This window comes from Fukomys damarensis, unplaced genomic scaffold (genome assembly GCF_012274545.1).
Source record: "Fukomys damarensis isolate Sample0158 unplaced genomic scaffold, DMR_v1.0_HiC HiC_scaffold_37, whole genome shotgun sequence".
Classification (NCBI taxonomy): domain Eukaryota; kingdom Metazoa; phylum Chordata; class Mammalia; order Rodentia; family Bathyergidae; genus Fukomys; species Fukomys damarensis.
The window spans coordinates 7678413-7698107 of NW_022900949.1; the positions used below are offsets into that span (position 1 = coordinate 7678413).

The 19695-nt window shown below is 55.1% G+C and overlaps 1 protein-coding gene across 12 annotated transcripts in view; it reads left to right on the forward strand.

The window, feature by feature from the left end:
- Positions 1–19695, forward strand: part of Ranbp3 (RAN binding protein 3) — a 51389-nt gene that overhangs the window by 23232 nt on the left and 8462 nt on the right. For 4 of the 12 annotated variants that reach the window (XM_033759806.1, XM_033759805.1, XM_033759803.1 and 1 more), the window contains 6 exons: positions 813–1013; positions 8963–8999; positions 9090–9176; positions 14637–14702; positions 15267–15359; positions 17121–17305. In XM_033759806.1, coding sequence (XP_033615697.1) covers positions 813–1013; positions 8963–8999; positions 9090–9176; positions 14637–14702; positions 15267–15359; positions 17121–17305 — 669 coding nt within the window. The remainder of the gene's footprint in view (positions 1–812; positions 1014–8962; positions 9000–9089; positions 9177–14636; positions 14703–15266; positions 15360–17120; positions 17306–19695) is intronic. The other 8 variants (XM_033759807.1, XM_010634788.3, XM_033759804.1 and 5 more) reach the window with 3 other exon arrangements.

Genomic DNA, 19695 nt, shown 5'->3' on the forward strand with positions numbered 1-19695 from the left:
TCTGCATTTTGCACGGCATCACATGGGAGGTTTGGGGACCAAGCCCGGCGTCGGGACAGCAGGTCTGTAAGCTGCTTCTCCAGAAGAGTCTTGGTGAGGTGGTGACAGAGCTCCCAGCCCATGGAGGGACCCCCAAGGCTACCTTGGAGTGCCAGGGTGTTAAACCTTGGAGTCAAAGACTTCCAGAAGTAACTTTCTCTTGCTTTGAAATTTTTCCCCATAAGCTCTTTCCTGGGCTTTCGGGGTGAGCCTAGGAGAATCCCAGGCCCAAGGGGCTAAGCGTGGAACTCCTCCCCGATTCACCCGATCGGGCCAGAAGGCACAGTGTCCCCTCTAGTGAGAGCGTGCTGGCAGAAAGGTACAGGAAGAACAGCATTGAGCTGCAAGGCCCCTAAGTGTGGGTCCCCGGTCTTACCCACTCCATGGGGGTATTTCCAAGAGTAAAGAAAGCATAACCATTTCCTTTACTTGCTCACTGGGAGTGTTTTTCCTCCCTCAGGGCCCATAAGCAGAATAGCTCCGTGCCCAGGTGCCACATAGTCTTGAAACAAAAGGCCTAGACTTCCTAGATACCTCAGAACCCCCTGCAAAAAATCAAGCAGCAACAAGTCTGTTTTCATCTTCCCTCTTTTGCCTCCAAGTGCCAGCTTTGTCACTCAAAGCGCGGTGGCAGATGCTGGCTCTTGGGCCCATCCTCCCAGGTCAGGCCATCTCCAGCTCCCCTGCCCAGGCCTCCGCCCCGCCCTCCCCTCCCCTGCCCTGTGGTGCAGCTTTTGTTTACATTGAAGGAAAATTGTCTTTTTTGCTCCCAGTCCTCTGCAGAGCAAAAAGACTTGTCCGATTCAGGAGAGGAGCCTCAGGGGGGTGCTGAGGCCCCCCACCATGGCACGGGTCACCCCGAGTCAGCTGGCCCACGTGCCCTAGAACCTCCTGCCCCCGATAGCACTTCGGCCAGCACTCCTCCACTTCCCGCTCCTGAAGCCCAGCCTCCTTTTCCTCGAAAACTGTCAGGGGTAAGTCTGCGGCACCCGGCCCACCTGCTGCCCCGGGGACCTCTAGGCTGGCCACTTCCCTGGGTCCCTCCCATCTAGACCCCAGGTCGGCATAAGCCACTGATGATCAGAGGTGACAGGATTTCTTCAGCTCTCCTTGACTCATGCTGCCAAACAGTCAGGCGAGATTAAGGCTTTACACTGAGGCTTTCTGATTCAAGGACACGGTACCCATAGCCAGAGAGTAATCCTGCTTCCTCAGAGACATGAGGGATCAGAAGAGGAATTGAGTAGCAGGTAGAACTTTTCAAGTCACATTTGAGCCCCTCCCAGTTTTTCCCTCCTTCCCCGAATTTGGCCATTTCCGTTAGTGCCTTAGACATCTAGGGAATTCCGGCTTCCTGATCTCAGACAGAAGAGCGGTGGAGCCAGCGTGTGTGGCCAGGCTGGCTGTGGATTTCTGGGTGGTCTTTTCAGCCAAAGTGGGAAGAAGAGAGGAGCCTCCGGGCTCAGAATGGGCCCTCATGCCCCTCTTCTGTGAATAACTAAGGTTCTTGGAGATGGATGAGGAGAAGATTGTGAACTTTCAGGAGCAAGAAGTATCTCCGGGTTTTGAAGTCTGATAAACCAGGAAAGGAAAACATCCTGAATTTAAGACTGAAACTCCATCCTCTGGGTGTCTAGTGACAGAGACTGCCATCATCCTGACAGAGAAAAGACCTCATGACAAGGAAATAGGGGCTTGGCTGTCCTTTCAGTGCAGCCCCAGTCTTAGCAGACTGGAGCGATTTCTTCCTGTGTTTAAGGAAGCCATTTGGATTCAGTAACAGTCACTGAGCCCTAGGACAGGCAGGGAGAAGTGCTCAGCCATGGTGAGGCTGGAGTCCTGTTGTGTTTTGGAGGAATAAGTGTGTGATAGGAAGTGGGCTCGGTAAGGAGACAGGCACAGAAGTGAGAGTAGCTCCCGAGAGGTCCCGAGTCAGGCACTGAGTTATCTAGACTTTTATTCTGAGAGCACAGTGAAGGGCTGGGCGGCTGCAGACGAGCAGGTTAATGGCAGGACTTTTGTGAGGGCAGTAGCCCTCCCCGAGGCCCCAGTGCTGCCACCCACCCCTGCAGGAAGTGGGCCTCACCTTCTGCCCTGGTCCCCCAGACCTGGCCAGCCCAGGCAGTGGCCTGTGTCTGGGGGCACTGCCTTCCCGATTCGTGTGGCCTCCAGGCCAGAGCCTCTATCTCATCCTGAGAAATGCAGGCAGCCCCCACACTGGCAGTGGAATGGGAGCATCCTGGCAGGGAGCCTGGGCTGAGGTGGGGCACCGCGCAAGGCACCACGGGACTCTGGGGATCAGCCTCCGAGTGGCATTGCTATAGCCCTGAAGACCAGTTGTGCAGCATTCGCACGTGCAGGTGTTAGCGCTCCTGACTTCGCGACACCGGGCACAGCACTATCACACCACTTGGTGACAGCTGTGAGCCCTAGGCTTGCTGCCTCGGGCTATCCACAGAGGAACTTGGCTGGTTTCTAGTAGCTCCCATTGATTGGCTTTCTCTACTGATTGGGCTCCTTCAAGGCAAACTTGATTTTCAATTAGGTCAGCTGGAGCCCAGTCCCTCTACTTCATGGGCCAAGGTTTTTCTCTAGTGGACTCGCATTGTTTCTTTTGCACCCAAACAGCTGATTTTGCTCTGCCCTGCATTGGAGCTTACGAAACCACGTACCACTCTCCAGCAGGTCTCATCCATCACACGGGGCCTGTTCTCTGTTCTGAGATCCCTGGGGAAATGTAAAGCCAAGCATTTTTTTATAACAAATTGCGGCTTCCTTACAAAGGGGCCCTTAACGTCTTTCAGTCCGGTTAGATCACGGGCCTTTGAGGACCCAGTACCAGGAAAAGGCCTATACATCAGATTTCCTGGCTCTCAGAAGACAGCCTGAAGACAACCAAACCACACGTGGATCAAGTTCTCTGTCTGATGCTGAAAAAAGCACAAGGAGCTCTTGGTGCGCCTGCTAGCACTGTGCAGGACTGAACTCCACACCAGGGGGCTGCCGAGCTCTGAGTATGTTTATTGGGCCCACCAGGGAGCTTCGGAAGGGCCAGGAATGAGCCCCCTGGCCAGACGGGCTGCCACTCATCTGAAGCTGCCACACAGGACCTGACCCTCACACACCCTGCCCCCCATGTAGACCTCTCGGGGTGGCCTCTTCCGGAAGCATTTCTGAGCTGATTGTCCCGGTGACAGAGTTAACAGCCCTGAAGTGGCCTGAGCCCGTTTCCCATCTGAGACTGTACTTTCCTGCAGCCACAAGAGCCCCAGCTGGCTCTCTAGCTGGTCAGTCCACGTGGGATCCACCAAGGCTCTGCCAGGCCCAGTAGTAGCTGCTGCCTCCTTGCAGGGTTTATCTGGCCGAGCTGTGCTTTCTGGCCTTTTCTGGGGCTCAGGAAGACAGTGGCTTTATTTCTTGCTCATTGCCTGCTCCTCTTTGTAGAGTCAGCCTCTGACAGCAACCTCTAGCTTGGTTCCCTTCCCTGAGCTAGCCTGGCCTGTCTCCTTAGGCCTCCCCAAGGCCATGCCCGGTAGCCTCAAGAGCTGTTTACGGAGAGAGCAATTCTTGATGTCCAGTCACATTGCTCACTGTTCAGCCCTTCAGACAGAGAATGGATTGGATGTGATATCCCCATCTTGTACTGGGTGATGGGGACTCGGGTACCTTCCAGAGCTCAGCTGCTTCCCCGAGGTATGAGTGTCTCCCAGGAGAGAGGCCTCATTGGTCCTAGTGTTCGCTCTGCCAGCAGGACTGACAACTTGTCCCATGGTGTGTGGTCAACTCCAGCTGGACTGCAGGTGCATGCAGGCGCTCCTGCTTGGTGTGTTCCTTCTGGTGCCAAAGAAATAAGTGGAAGGGAGCTCTTGGATCCTCTTGGTCCTCTGCTTCTTGGTGCGATCATCACTATGCCCCAAACTGGCACGGAAGACCCTGTGTTCCGGGTTGCCGTCCTGGAGTCCTAGCCCTCACAGTGGTCGCCAAGTTTGGGTTACTCTTAGCCATCTTCCTCACACGTTCCATCTCAGTAGCTGCTGAGCCGTGGGCCGCAGGCCTCGGGGCAGCCCACCCTGTGTGCAGCCCAGGTGTTGCTGTAGATGGGCCCTTGTGAACCCACTGCCTTGAGCCAGAGGGTCTACAGGAAATGGAAAGTGGCTGTGGGGCTGGTGTCAGCCTTGTTGGGGCCAGAATGGTAGAAGGGAGGTCCTGACCCCAGACCTTTTCCTGCCTTGGAGGTGGCACAGGCCAGCAGACAGCAAACTCAGCCTTCTGACGGTTAGCGGCACCACTCCAGCAGGGGACCAGATGGTGGGAGGGACGTAAGTGGCATCTCTGGGCAGCCGTGGAGGTCTCCAGGTGAGACAGTGTGACTGGAGGCGGCAGGCAGGACGTCTTAGATTCCAGCTCCCCGCTTTTTTCTTCTGGTGCCGACTGAGGAATCGCTGGCAGCGGTTTCCTCCCGGAGATTCTGGCAATACCTGGAAGGTTCCAGGGAGGTGGGCCTGCTGTGTTGTCTGCCCAGGACTGAGAGACATGCCATCTCCTGTGAGCTGAAAGAGCTTGGAAGAGATAGGACACAGATTTGAGGGTCTCCCGAGGTCAGGCCCAGGAGCACCTGGAGCCTTGTCTGGCCAGACGCCTCTTTCTGGGAGTCACTAAAGGGTGTAAATAGGGAACATGAGCTCCTGTCAGTGCTGCAGATCCTTGCCAAGCATCCTTTGTGCCCAGAACTCTGGGTATTGGAGATCAGAAGTATATCAGAGAAGGAGACGAGATACCAGACGGATGTGCAAGGTCATTTCCACCTATGCTAGGACAAAACTGTACGGGTGGCAGCCACAGCCTGCAAACCCTGAAGGACACTGTCTCATCCCTTGGAGGCCAGGAGGGAAAGCACCCCAGGGCGTAGTAGGGAGAGCACCCGAGAGAGGACAGAGCCAACATGTTCAGCAAATATGAGGGAGGCCAGCGTGGTGACCAGCAGCGATGCAGGAGGCCATCAGGGCCTCTCCCAGGGGGGATCGGACACACAGGGCTGCTGTGAGCAGCAGACCATTGGCAGGGGCAGCTGGAGGTACCAGCAGTGGCCCAGGTGGGCGGAGGCGGGACCAGGAAGATGTGTGCAGGGGCTGAGCTGAGACGGGAGTACAGAGGAGGATGGGATCCAGGGTGGGGGAGCACTCCTGGTCCCCAGGTTGTGCCAGACCTGCAGCGCAGCAGCCTCAGATTGAGAACGGGCCACCCTGCTCTTGAGCAAGGATCCATAGCACACCACAGAGCAGAGACCGACAGAACTGACGGACAGTTGCTTCAGCATGACAGCTGCCATGCGCGCCCCGCTGTGGGTGACTGATAGCAGATGGGTAAGGAAGCAGAGGACTTCAGCAACGCAGAAACTGGCTTCCCAGGCAGCCACTGCCACCAGCAGCCACAGCAGGATGCGTTTTCTCAGGCACATGGCTCCAAACAAGGTGGGTTCTCCAGCCACGGTAAATAAGTTAGAAGCCACAAACCAGGTCATGATGCTGGCGGAAATTCCTTGCAGGAGCTGAGGAATAGCTGAAGCTTCGGGACCAGCAGCGCTGGGGCCCTGGCCCGTATGAATGTAGATGTGACTGTGTGTGATTTCTGCCACAAGGCAAGACACAGCTTTCACTGCCTCCCCACGGCTGCAGTGTTGGGGGCCACGTGCTCCCGTTGAACAAAGTCCAGGGGAGTGCCCGCTGTGTGGAGGACCTGGCGCAGATTACAGTGTCGCAGTCAGAGCCTCGCAGGGAAAGCATAAAGAGCCGTGGGACCATGTGACCGAGGGGGTCATTCCTGCCTGAGGGAGACAGCTGTCATGGGGTGGGGCTGGGCGTCATCTACACAGGCCCGAGAGGTCCCAGTCACTCAGGAAGCGGGGAGGTCCCCTGGACCATGGAGGCCTCCATGAAAGGGCATCAGTACAGCCGGGATGTTTGTGGAGTTACGAGAGGAGAGGAGCCTGGAGCCACGGGACCGGACATGGGGCGAGGGTGTGCTGGGCCCGCCGTTAGGGACAGGTAGGAGGATAGGTGAGGGTGGGGCTGGAGGGAGGCTCTGAGGAGAACAGGCCCACTGGGGACCTGCATGGAGCACTGGGAGACCAGAGCGAGCCACAGGGATGGGATGAGGAAGATGTAGCCTGTGTCACTTCAGAGCCGTGGGGGCTGGGTGGGGTGACTGGGTCTCCCGGGCACCAGGGCAGGTGGCAGTGTGGCAGTCCCTTCCTCCCTTTGCTCCTCTCTCCTTTACCGATACGCTTCTGAGCAGTTCCTGGGGCCTGTACCCTGTGATATAACCTGGGAAAAGAGATGACCCCAAGAGAGGCAAAGCCAGTGACACAAGCATGCATTAGCAGATTCCACTCTGGGTTCTGGCCTCTGTGGCCTCAGAGCGCTGTAGGAGTGTGTGTCTCAGTAGACATGATGGTGCATGTCTGTCATCCCAGCATTCCAGGAGGCTGAGTCAGGAAAATCACAAGCTCAAGTAGTTTACAAAGACCCTGTCGCAAAATTTTAAAAATTGAAAAATCCCTGGGGATAGAGCTCAGGGCAAAGGCCCCGGGTTTGATCTCCAGTGCTGCAGAATAAATCGTCTCTCACTAACCCCCCACACTGAGTCCTGGGCTTGGGACCCTCTTTGTTTGTTTTCGTACGGGGGATCAAACTTGGGACCTTGTGCTTGTGAGACAGGTGGCAGAACTACTGAGCCAAATCCCTGGCCAGGACCCTCTTTGTTATGTAGTTATTGTTGTTTTTGGATTTTTGAGACAAGGTCTCTCTTTTAAGTTCAGGCTCATGGTGTCCCCTTGCCTCCGCTTCCCAAGTGCTGGAGTGTGGCACCGTCCCAGGATGGGACCCTCTTCTTAATCTGCTTTAAGGGTCCTCAACCTGCTTGCACCAAGGACTCACTTCCAGACCCTGGCTTCATGGCATCATTGTGCCCCAAACTTGGAAGCCCAACCCACATAGCCAGGGGTCTGATGTCGCGGAAGGAGTTAGCTTGGAATGTGGCCAGGCCAGCTGTGAGCGGTGAGCAGTTGTCATCACACGGGAGCTGAGCTTTACTGCCCTGTGTGCCAGGTCCCAGGCTGAGACTGAGCCTGCATCATCTCGCTGAGCACCCCCCACCCTGTGTCTGCCAGGGAGACACAGCCATATCCCCACATCTCGAGTAGGGAACCTAAGCTAGGGCAAGGTAAGGGTACCTTGTAAGAAGCGGCAGAAGGGCTGGGGATTTAGCTCAGTGATGTTACCACCTGCCTTGCAAGCACAGGATCCTGAGTTCAATCCCCAATACCGGGGGGAGGGGGAACAGCAGAATCCACTGGTGAAGCTCCACACGCCCTGGAGGTGTGGACAGAACGGGGCAGCCTGTGCTCCACCCTCAAGGTGAGCTGCAGCCTCTGCTCCATGCCCCCTCAACCCAGCCCACTGGACACAGACCTCCATTTCCTTTAGAGTCTGGCATGCCCACCGTGACCCCAGCCCAGCAAGCTCCCGTAGTGTTACGAGGACCTTGTGTTTCCCGGGCACTTGGGTACCGGTGACCTCTGAGCCTCCCGTTGCCCAGACACACGTGGGGTTGGTGGTTCCTGCCCCTCATCTCACAGCCACACTCCCCTAAGCCATTTCCTGAGCGCTCCTGGAACTCAGATACCAGGCAGGAAGCCCAGGTCTGTTTTCCCAGCTACACCTGGCTGTCAGCTCCCACTGGGGAGGAGAGTCCAGCGTCCAGGTTGGGATCCTTTCCAGCTATCTTTGAGTTGGCTGTGTGACTCTAGGCAAGCCTCTTCTTGCTCCGGGCTCTCGAGGCTGCACACTCCTGCCCACAGCCTGCTTTTGTACAGCCAGTGAGCTAAGACAGTGTTTACACTTTTAGAGGATTATGAAAACAAGCAAAGACTATGGCAGAAACTAAATGTGGTCCGCCAAGCCAGAACGCATTGTCTGGCCCTTTATGGGAAAAACATGCCAGCAGCCCGGCTGGGAAACATCTTTCCTGGCTGCCATCGTCTTCACTTTTATTTATTGCAGCTGCAACTTTCACACACTCGTTTAATCCCCACAGCTCAGGGAGGCAGGTGGTCCTCGTGTGGCTAGGCTTGACCTCCAAGAGCTGCTCCGAAACAAGGCACGTGGCTCCTGTGCTCGCTGGCGGCAGAGAAATCCAGGAGTAGCGTGCGTCCCTTTGCAAAGCTGGCTGTGGAAGGGCCCTGGGGGAGGGACACCCTGCTTCTAAACTTAATTGCTAGTTCTTCATGTCCTCAAACTACAGTCTGGAAGGCCAGGCATGGTGGTACAGCCCTTTAATCCCAGCACCCAGGAGGCTGAGGAAGGAGGATCACAGTTCAAGACCACCCTGAACTGCATAGTGAGACCCTGTCTCAAAACAAAACACTGCAAGCTAGAAAAGCAGTGGTTCTGGGCCCCAGTCTCTGTGCTTATGATTGTCCTTTGGTGTGTAGGATTGTGCAGGATTTGAAGCTTTGTTTTCTGGCTGCTTCACAGCAGACTTTGGCCCCGAGTATCAAAGCTTTCACTTGCTCTGGAAATCATCTGTTCTACCAGGGCTGGAGGGGGAACTGCTCCGATGTGGTCAGGCACCCGTTTTGAACAGTGGCGCTCTGGGTGGGGCACAACCTTTGCACGGTGTTTTCATAGCAGGGTGGTACGCCATCAGCTTGACCCAAGAAGCTGCAAGGAGGGAGGGTCCTAGGCACACGGCTGGGGAAGCCAGCAGGAAGGTTCTTCAAGGTGATAGCTGAGCTGTGGGTGCAGCACTGCTGGGGAAGTGGGTAGAGCATCCACATCAGCCTTGAGTCTTGGGCTCCGCCGGCTAGATCCGGGGCCATGGGTTCTGGGTGCTTTACCTCATGACCTGCTTGTTCTCATTTCAGAGGTCAGCTGGAGGCTCCAGCCCCGAAGCAGGAGAAGGTAAGGAAGTCTCTGAAGCCCTTGGCTGTCTGAAAGGTGAGGCTGCCAGGAGCCTGACGTTTCTTCTCTTCCTCTCATTCTGTGCTATAGATTCTGACCGAGAAGATGGAAATTACTGTCCTCCTGTCAAACGAGAAAGAACGTCCTCTTTAACCCAGCTTCCACCTTCACAGTCAGGTAACTGAATGTGTGCCCTTGAGCTTGCTGTGCGCCTGCCCACTGATTCACCCCGCAGGTCTGCTTAGAATCAGGAATGAGAAGCCAGGCATGATGGTGCACGCCTGTAATCCTTGCACCTGGGAGGCTGAGGCAGGAGGATTCCCAAGAGTTCAAGATTAGCCTAGGCTACATAATGAGTTCCGGGCCAGCCCGAAATACACATCGAGACTTTGTCTCAAAAAACAAAAAAGTGGTGGTGTGGTAAGATGTGATGTGCTGAGAAACTGAAGTCTTCCCCCTCACGACAAAGGAAAAGGCAGAGAGCCTTCTGGGGACTGGGCTGTAAATTAAGCTCTCTCCAAGGCTGCTGGATATTGCCGAGGTTTGAAGGTAGAGGGGGTAGAGTATCCCTGGACCCCACGGCTGTTTTCCCTCCCACCCTCACTCCCATCATTTGAGGTGCCTTTGAGAGGCCTGGTGACCTTAGGGGGACCCGAGGATGACAGGCATAGGCATGAAGGACTGCAGGCCAGCCTGAGGCTCTGGCAGAAGCTGGTGCAGGAGAGGCAGGTTCCCAGGGTAGAGAGAGAAGTTGAGGTCACTTAGTGGGAGGCTCAGAGAGCTGGCCCTTCGCCTCCATCTGTGAGGCACCCCCACAGGTTTGATGTCCCTACTGCCACCATCGTGTGGTCCCTGTGTCAGCTGTCTGTGGTGCCGGCTTGGAGGTGCGTGTGTCCTGTAACTCCCCGGCGAGAAGTCCATCCCTAGGAAGTTCCTCTAAAGCCTTTACAGCTGTGAACCCTGTGGCTGTCCTGAGGGGAATACCTTGTCAATGTAGTCGCTACTCACAAAAAGAGGTGCGTGTGTTACAGGACTGGACTGGTTCAGAGTCATCCCTTTCGGATGGTCCCTCTAACGTGCTGGACTTCATTCCTGTAGCCATTTGATTTGATTTAGGGCGCTGCTGCATCCCTGCCCACAGCCACATGAGGTCTCGAGTGGGTAGCTGCCCGATGGTTTGCAGTCCAGGTGGCAGTGACACCCTCTTTTTTCTTTTTTGGTACCGGGGATGGAACTCAGGACCTTTCGCTTTCGAGGCAAGTGGCGGAACCACTGGGCTAAATCCCTGGCCCGGTGACGTCTTCTTTCTGAAGGATCCGTGGGCACTGGGACAGCATCGCTGCGAATGAGGAGCTTGGGCCCCCGATGGTTGGTTTTGCCTCGGACCGTGTCCCCGTGGGGGAGGGGCCTCTGCGTTGTGTCAGCACCTGTGCAGTACTCAGCTCTCAGTCCTCCGAGTTGGGGGCAGAAGTGGCCCTTGTATCTGGGAAGCGCTGCTTTCGCACTGCCCTGACCGCCTTTTCCCCTCAGTGCTCAGTTGGGTCTTGACGAGTTCTGGGTTATTAGAAGCTCCCTGTCGTGAAGAAAGCTCTTAAGCAGGTGGGTGCAGGCGGTAGGCTGTGGAGAAGGAACGGAGGTCAAGGGGGCCTCTGTGTGCTCTGCTTCTCTGCGACCCCCTCCCCGTCCCCGGGCACGTCCCTCGGGCGCTGCGGTGTGCGTCCCTGTAGATCCTCAGTGGGAATGGGCAATGGCAGTCCGGGCTCGCTGTCAGTCCCGCTGTGTCATGTCGTGTGTCGCCCCCAACCTTCAGCTTTAGCTTTGGAGTCCAGAGTGAGGGGCTTCACCAAGCCCCGCCAGCACCTGTTTCTCCATGCAAGGCCTGATTGTAGGGAGTTTGACATCCATTTAAAATTTTTTAATAATAAATTAATTAGTAACTGAAAAGATATACTATTTGTTTTTCAAATTTCACACAAGTAATATATTCATATTGTTAAGAAAAAAAAAAATCAGCTGGGGATTTAGCTCAGCGGTTCGGTGGCCTGCCTTGCAAGCACAAGGACCCGAATTCAATCCCCGGTACAAAAAAAGAAAAAAAAAATCAAAAATGTAAATGTAAAAGAATCTCCTGCCCGCTTCCTGCTCACTCTTGCATCCCAAAGGTAGCTTGCTGGGAGGTGTATATGATTTTTTCCAGACCCCTTTTCTACGTGTTCAGTTTTCACATCAACATCACCTCGATCTGTTATCTCATAGAACTTTAAAACATTGAGGGAAATAGCTTAGTCCCTTCTGCGGAGTTCGGAGCCTGCCTTTCTTGGTCTTTCTTTACGGAACCAACTCCAAGATTTCCTCAAAGTTTCTCCCACATGGCTGAAATTCCCCGTAAAAGATTTAATGAGGAAGTTTAACAACCCGCATCTTGTACCCGGCCTGCCTCGTATAAATCCACCGCTGACTTCAAAAGCACCCTGAGATAAGCCATCTGCTGTGTGACGGCAATGGTGGGGGCAGAGGCAAGGCACATTGTGTAATTTTGAGGATCGATTTGACAGTACCGTTTCGAACAGTGGAATTCATTTTGGCTCACGAAGCAGCACTGTGTGCAGCTGACTCCTGACCTCATTCTGAGGAGGGGCAGCAGGTGCGCTCCTGAGCCCCGAGCAGTCTGGCTCTTCTGCAGGTGATCGGTGGCGGCAGCAGAGGGGCCCCCCCTGTGGGCTGTGGTACGCGGCAGTCTCGCGCTCGCCTCAGGCAAACGGCAGCCCCCCTCCGCCCCCGAGCTGTCCCAGCCTGTGCCCTCCTCCAGCATTAGGAGCCAGGCAGCCATCCCAGGGCCCGGACACCGCCTTGGTTGAAAGTCCTCAGCTCCCCATTGAACCTGTGGGCACACGGAGATGTGTCAGGCCTCCCACAAAGCGAGCTTCATGCCCTCCCTTGTCCACTACCTCTCTTCTGCGTTAGCTTGAATTTTGAAAATCTAACGCTTACAGAGGACTCGTAAAGTCCTTCCGTGTCCCTCTTACTTGGAGACCCCTTTCCCTTCTCCTCCCCTAGGGTCCACCTCTCCACAGCAAAGGGACGTGAGAGTTTCTTACCTTCCGTCTGCAGTGGCTCCTCTCCCTGTGCCTTCTGTGCCTGGGACAGCTGCAGCACGGTCTCTGGCAGATGGATGTCCTTTGGGTTGTCTGTCCAGCATTCCCGGGGGATTAGACCCAGGGAATGCATCTTGGGTGTGTGTGGTGTGTACTCCACGTTCGCTGGTCCTCCTGACAGGGTTAATGATAGTCGCTGGTTAGTGTGGTCCGGTTGGCCTTTTGCGTAATTCAGCAGTCACGCCAGTTGTGTGCACCTGCTCCCGCTTCTCCTCGGGGATTAGAACTCTGAAGCAATTCTGGTAGACTCCAGGGAGCCTGGTCACCTCCTTGCTCTGCATTCAGCACTGTCCTCTCTCTGAAGGACTCGTGGCCCTGTTGTGCACGTGAGGACTTGGCCTGCCTCTGTGCTGGGAGGACAAGCCCACTCTCATCCATTGACTTGTGCAGTGCGGTTGCGTGGGCTCAGATTGTCCCAGGTCTGGCCAAGCAGGAGCCCCATCGGGCTGTTCTCTGTGTCCCTGGGGCAGGTCCTCATTCTTTAAAGCGTTTCCGTCACTTTCTCTGCTGGCAAAAGGTCCCAAACTTTTTCCCTGTCCCAGCCCTGGAATCCCTGTCGTTCCTCAGATGGGCCTTGGTTCTTTGTCACAGTGGCTGCTCCCTGGAACCGAAGGTGGGTGCTCAATGCCTTGGCTGTGTCGCTTCCCCCCGGCATCTCAGTGGCAGAGCTGGGAGCACACACATCTCCACCTATGTGCGCTGCCCCTCTGCCTGCCTGTCCGAGCATATAGATTCCCCAGGCCACACGGAGCTTCCTGTCCAGTACCGACCAGTTGGTTTTATCCCGGGTCTCTGGTGTGTTAATTCCCCTCCCTCACCCCCAGCGCCTTCCACCGCTGCTGCCCTGGCCTTCCACAGGGCACACCTTGAGCCAGGCTGCCCGCTCTTGGTTGCTTTTCAGCGTCTGATTTGAGCCAGGCTAACCCAGCGCCTGCTCCTGATGGAATCGGGCGTTCTCTTCACACTTGCTTCCCGCTGGGCATGGTCTTCTCTGGGGAGTCTGTGGGGTGCCTTTGTCCTGGCTGCCGAGGTACGGTGGGTATGAAGGTCCAGCCCCAGGCAGCATGGCACCCTACTGGTGCTTCACAGAAGGCTTTTCTGTGACGAGCGAGAGCAGAGCACTTGAAGAGGCGGGCGACTGTCTTGGGTCCCCTTCTCAGTGTCCAGCCTCCGTGACAAGTGCCGTGCACCTCATCTGTCTGTCAGTCCCTCGCAGCACTTGCTGGGTGTGGGTCTCCTGCGCTTCTGCAGAGCGGGCCGGGCCAAGGCTTGGCCGTGGTAGCACTGGCTCCACACGGAGCAGGCTGCCAAAGGGCATTCTGTAGCCAAGACCTAAGCGTTCTACAGCCAGCTCTCAGAGCTTCCGAAAATTATCTAAATTGTAAATTTGACCTCAGCTTTTAAAAATGTATCTCAGTTGCCAGTCGCCTTCTGTTTGACCCTGTGCTTTGGAAGGAAAAAAACCTCCACATTTGTCTCCTGCGGGGAACCGCCTGGCGGCGCCTGTTCACCGTGTTCTGAGGTAGTGGGTTTTCCGTGGTGGTTTGTGTGACCGCTGGGTCACACCAGACACATTTTAGTGTGCAGTCAAGTGACTGAGTATAGTCACAGAGTTGTCTAACTGTTACCATGATTTAGAACTTTCCTGTCACACCAATAAGAAGCCCTGTGCCTCCCGGGTCCTGGCACCCACGAGCCCACTTCCTGTCTCAAGATTCGCCTGTTCTGGACATTTCCTATCCATGATTCATACAGCATTCAGATTTTTGGCATGCTTTCCATTTATTCAAGTCTTTTTTTCCCAACTGTTTTATATTATAGTTTTCTTCTGTTGAATTTTCCCCCAAGTATCTTATTCCTCTTGGGGCTGCTGTAAGTGGAACTGTTTACTTTATTTCACTTCAGAGTGCTCACCACTAGTGTATAGAAGGAGGGTTGGTTTTTGTGTCTTGGTCTAGTGCCCTGCGGCCTGACAAGGTTTGACTCTTAACACAAAAGGGAGGTTGCCTGAGGTGCCGTCTTGTGTTGTCCCTGCACTTTCCTCCAAACGAGACCGGCCTTTTATGATGCTCCTTCCTGTCATGGATGGGATTGGACCACCACCACCCCCACCATAGACAGTCATGAGGCACACGGATTCAGGGCTCCCAGGACAGGCTCCCGAGGCAGTCCTGAGCCCTGCACGCTCATCGTCCTCTGGGCTCCGTGTTGTCAGCAGTGCTGTCCCTGCACAGCTGTGTGGGCGCCCCTGGAAAGAGCAGGCCTCCGCTGCCTTGTCTTCTGCTGTCTCTGGGCATGGTGGGCAGACCCCCAGACCTCTGCTCCGTGGCTTCCTGACACTCCAGGGCCTCTGCAGACTGGTTTAATGTGAAAGCATTTCTCCTAGTTCTTCAGGCCCAGGGTCCTGCCTCGCACCCTACCTGCTCGGCCACCTGACCCAGACAGACCTGCCTTTTTTACAGTATTTCATCTGTGCTTGCAGAGGAAAAGAGCAGCGGGTTCCGGTTGAAGCCGCCAACACTGATCCATGGCCAGGCACCCAGTGCAGGTAGGTGGCCCCCTCTGAAGGCTTTCCCATACCTTCCCAGTATGGAGCCCCAGAAAGCCACTTGCAGAGAGCCCGTGGGACCAGGGAGCCAGGCCCTCTGACTACAGCAAGAGGAGCGGCCTCGGTGTGGAGGCAGTGGCACAGCACGGCCGGCTCTCTGTCTCTCCAGGGGCCAGACCAGGAGCTCGGGGCTGGCAGGAGAGCCTGCAAGGGTGGACACCCCTCACTCAGTCCTTGCCCCAGCTGCGTTAGTCAGAAATCTCTGGGAGTCTCCAAGAGTTCCCGCCTTCCCCCCTGCATGTCCCCTTGACATGTGAGCCCAGCCCCATGTGAGACGTGAGAACAGCTGCCGCTCAGTGAGCATCCTAACATTAGGCTAGGATCTGTGCATCCAGCTGTAAGGAAAGGGGCTCAGGACTTTTTAGAAAGTTCCTCTCCCTCTGTGCATCTAGCCCACGGGGCCAAGCACAGGTCACTGAGTCGGTTCTCTTGGAGGCACCTGGGTGGGCCAGCTGCTGGGCTCCCACAGGGGCCTGGGCCCAGGACCACCAACTTCCATCCCAGGTCTGCCGAGCCAGAAGCCCAAGGAGCAGCAGCGCAGCGTGCTTCGCCCAGCCGTGCTGCAGGCCCCGCAGCCCAAGGCGCTGGCACAGACCGGTAAGAGATGTGGGCTCGGCAGGGGGGCATGCAGGACGACTGGTCTGGTAGTAGAGGATGGTGGGCCTCAGTCAGCCCCACTCCAGCAGTGTGACCTGTGGTGGAACGTGCTGTGTCCGTTCCTGTCTTCTTAAAAGCTGGCCGCCTTCTGTGGACACGAAGACTTGGCCCCTCAGGTTTGAAGGCGGAACTCAGCCCAGCCGCTATGCTGGTCATCTGAGAGACTAAGGAGCTTGCCTGCCTGCCTGCTTGCTTCCTTCCTTCCTTCCTTCCTTCCTTCCTTCCTTCCTTCCTTCCTTCCTTCCTTTTTTTCCCCGTTTTTTGTGGTATTAAGAATTGAGTACTGGCTGCTCCCATTCCGATAAATAACTTCCTTTTTCACCTTAAAGTTTCCACGTCCTACCCCACACATCACCGGTCATAAGACCAGCACGTGAACAAGGCTTGTCTGTATAGAAAATAAATGTCCAAGAGTGGCCCCTGAGTAGCTGCCCGTGCAGCCAGCACAATCCCCGACCCTCCTACACCAGTCACCCGATATATAACCAAGCCCCTTCCCGTTTCCTCTGTCTCTCTATCTCTCTTTCTCCTTTTTCCCCTTTCCGCCAAGCGGGCCACCATGCCACCTTGGCCCTTTAAAAAAGATCTCTCATGGGATGAGGATTTAGCTCAGTGGTTCTGGCGCCTGCCTCGCAAGCACAAGGACCCAAGTTTGATCCCCAGTACCACAAAAAATAAAAAAATAAAAAATAAATAAAAAAAAGAATTGAACCCATGGGCCGGGGATTTAGCTCAGTGGTTCCATGCCTGACTCACAAGCTCAAGGATCTGAGTTTGACCCCTGGTACCAAAAAAAAAAGTGAGCCCTAGTTCTTCACACTGAGCTTCATCCCCAGGGCTTTTTTGTTTATTTTGGAACAGGGTGTCACTCTGCTCCCCAGACAGGGCTTGAATTCACAGTCCTCCTGCCTCAGCCTCCCCAGTGATGGGACGACAGGCATTCATCACCGTACCCACCTGAGGGTCATTTTGCTGAGACAGCATGTTCATCTTACTTGCCAGCCTTGAGCCCTGACTCCTAAACTACGTTCCCTGCATGCCCACATGGAGGGGCTTCGAGCTAATCCTTAGTTTTCTGAACACTAACGAGCTTCTTCCCTCTTGGTCTCCCCTGTAACTCAGAACTTTATCAGAAGCGACTCAGCCTTCAGCCCAAGGGAGCCGATTCATAGTTTTGCAGAGTTTTTTAATTACGTGGCAAATTATTTTAATCTAATTCTAAACAGTTAAAGCCAGGTTTTTAAAATGTGTGTCTTTGTTTGTCTGCTTTGCTGCGCCACAGTGCCTTAGCCCCAGCCCATCCTCCACTGCAAAGGAAGAAAAAAACACATACAGTATTTTGTTATTAAAGTTGGTTTCACAAAACTCATGAAGAAGTGTCCTCACCTGCAATTTCAGCTGCTTGGAAAGCTGAGGCGGGAGAGATGAAAGGTCCAGGCCAGAATGGACACTTGAGTGAGACCGTGCCTGAAATTGCTAATAAATTTAAAAATCAGTAGAAGTGCAGCTCAGTGGTAAAGCCCTTGCCTAGCATGTGCATGTTTAGTCTGTCTCCAGTACTGGAAAACAGTATTTTTCCTTTTATTTTGTTTATTTTTCGGTAATTAGCACTAACCCTTCTAAACACACTGAAAAGTCACACAGTTCTTTTTTGGAATAAAGATAGAGGCGTTTGTTTTCTGTTTTTGTTTCTTACCTAAGAACATGTGGCTTGTAGAGGGGCTGAGGCCTGGCCGGACACTGTCCTTCCTCCCACAGTCCCCAGCAGTGGCACCAATGGCGTCAGTATCCCAGCAGACTGCACGGGGGCCGCAGCATCATCGTCACCAGAAAACCCTGCGCGGCGAAGTCCGTCTGAGGCTGCCGACGAGCCGCTCACCCTTGAGGTTGGTGGTGCAGGGCAGGAGCTGGAGGGCGGTGGTCTCAGGGTCTCGCAAGTCACAGCATTACCTGTGCCGAGCAGCTGCACCGGGACCCACCCGTGTGAAAGCTTTCCACATTTGCTTGGTGGTCTCAGTGAGCCCGAGGGCCTGCTGTTACCCAGGCCGGGCCCACAGAATAGCTTTGTGTAGCGCACTGTGTAGAAGCTGACTGTGCAGATGGTGACACAGTACCAGCTCTGGGGAGGGCTCTGGCTGTGTGTCATCGTGGCTGGGGGTATAGAAGCAGAACTCTCATGGCCGGACAGGAAGCCAGAGGGTAGTGAAGGGACAGTCGTGACCTAGCCATTGGCTCAAAGAACTCCTGGTCCTGTGAGAACCATCACTCCTTTCAGGTTGTGCCCCCAGTGACCTGACCACACCCATCCGGCCCTCCTAAAGGTCCCATCCTGCTCACGTCCCACACTGGACCGAGGCTTCCGGCACAACGGTGTCAGGGCTTCTTCATTCCCCTGGAGGACAAACTGCGTCCAGGTCCCCATCTCTCCAGCATGGTCCTTCTGTAGTCAGAAAGGACAGTGCCTCAGGGAAGCCCTGCCAAGCCCAAGCATCTGCCTGCATAGGCCCATTCGTCCTTCTGGCCTCCTTGACCCCTAAGTCCTGGCACAGGGGGCGCCTTACAGCATTTAGGGTGAAGAGTCACCTGCCTGCCGCAATGACGTGACCCCTGAGGACCCGCGTGTGCCTGACTTCAGTGGTGCCTTTGCCTGGGGAGTCAGCTCAGGAATGGCGCCTTAAGAAAAAGTCCCCCGGGGTGCTGGGGTTTTCCAGGCCAAGGGCAGTACGTTTCGCTGCAGTTAGAGCGAGGGACATTTGAGGGAGAGCCAGCACTCAGAGAGCTGAGGGCTTGGAGGGTGGAGTCGAGGCCTCACACAACCAACAAGGAGTGGTGTCCCTGTGAGAAGGCCCAGGGGCCCTGTATTTATTTCCCACTCACCTGTTTCTGAGGTCAGTATATCACCCGTGGGGATGTGCAGGCTCCAGCAGGACAGTGGCTGTCTACGGTTCCATTTTAAACATCCCCAGCGCTGCACATGCGCTTGCTCATGCATGAGCCCACCCTGCCAGCCCCTAGGCTTGTGTGGAAGCAGAGTCACCTCCACCGCTCACTGCCCCTTGGGTGCTGAGACCCGAAGACAGAGGGGAGAGAGACAGGTGCGCACACGTGAGCTGCGGGGCACTCAGCCAGGCCTGTCCTCCAGGGCCCCCACGAGAGCCGTGCAGACGGGCCAGCGCCCTCACCCAGTGGAACTGGGAGGTTGCAGTGTGTGTTTAATTTGAAAAAGGCCTCGTTTATTCTCAAACTGGGCACATGACCTCAACATGAAGTCAACAGGAGCAGGATTTATGGGGTGCAGTAGAGAAACCATTACTGGTGCAATTAGCGTTGTGGTGGCAGATCCAGGGGCTGGTGGTGTAACTGCCACCTTCCCTGCCAGCTGGGAGCCCCGAGGGTGTCTCCAGCGAGCCACAGCCTTTCTCCTTCCGGAGGTCACAGGGAAACTACCCTGCAGATCTGCAGAGAGCAGCCCCGAAGCTCTCATACAGCAGCTTCTACTGTGTAGTGTAGGAAACCTTGTAAGTTACTGGGAGCTTTGTAGTCTGTCTCAAAGTAATTGAGTCAGTTCTTAAAATCTTTAGTTACGAAAGTCACACCTGCGAGATGAACGTACTTAAACAGTATGGAAATCCATGAAGTGAGGAGTGCAGGCCACCCCCACCCCACCCCACCCCATCCACCTCGCTGTGAAGAGGTCCCCAGGGAGCTTCTGTCAAGGCGCGTATCTGTTGTCTCCCGGGTAATTTTAAGCATGCGTGTGCAGGCGTGCACGCACACACACAGGATTGTGCACAGGCTTGTGATCACTACTTCCCTGCCTCCTTTTCTCCTTCCTCCTCCTCTCTCCCCTTCCCCCACTTCCTTTCCCCTCCTCCTGCTAGAGACAGCTTAATTACTCAGTGCTTCCCACGAGCTAGGCAAATGCTCTGCCACTGAGCCAGAGCCAGAGCCCCTGGGTTTGGTGGTGGTGGCGGTGGTGGTTGGGGTTTGGCGGGGGCTGGGGCTGGTGGAACTGGAGATTGAGCCCAAAGCCTTTGTATTAAGCTGTGTCTCCAGCCTTTTTAATTTTTTGAGACAAGGTCTTGCTAAGTCACAGAATTACCCAGTACAGACTCGAACTAGTGATCCTCCTGCCTCAGTCGCCAGACTTCTGGGATTATAGGCATATTCACTGCATCTGGCTTCTGGCTTTTGTTTTTGGAGTGTGTGTGTGTGTGTGTGTGTGTGTGTGTGTGTGTGTGTGTGTGATGTTTTGTTTTGCTTTTTGAGACAGGGC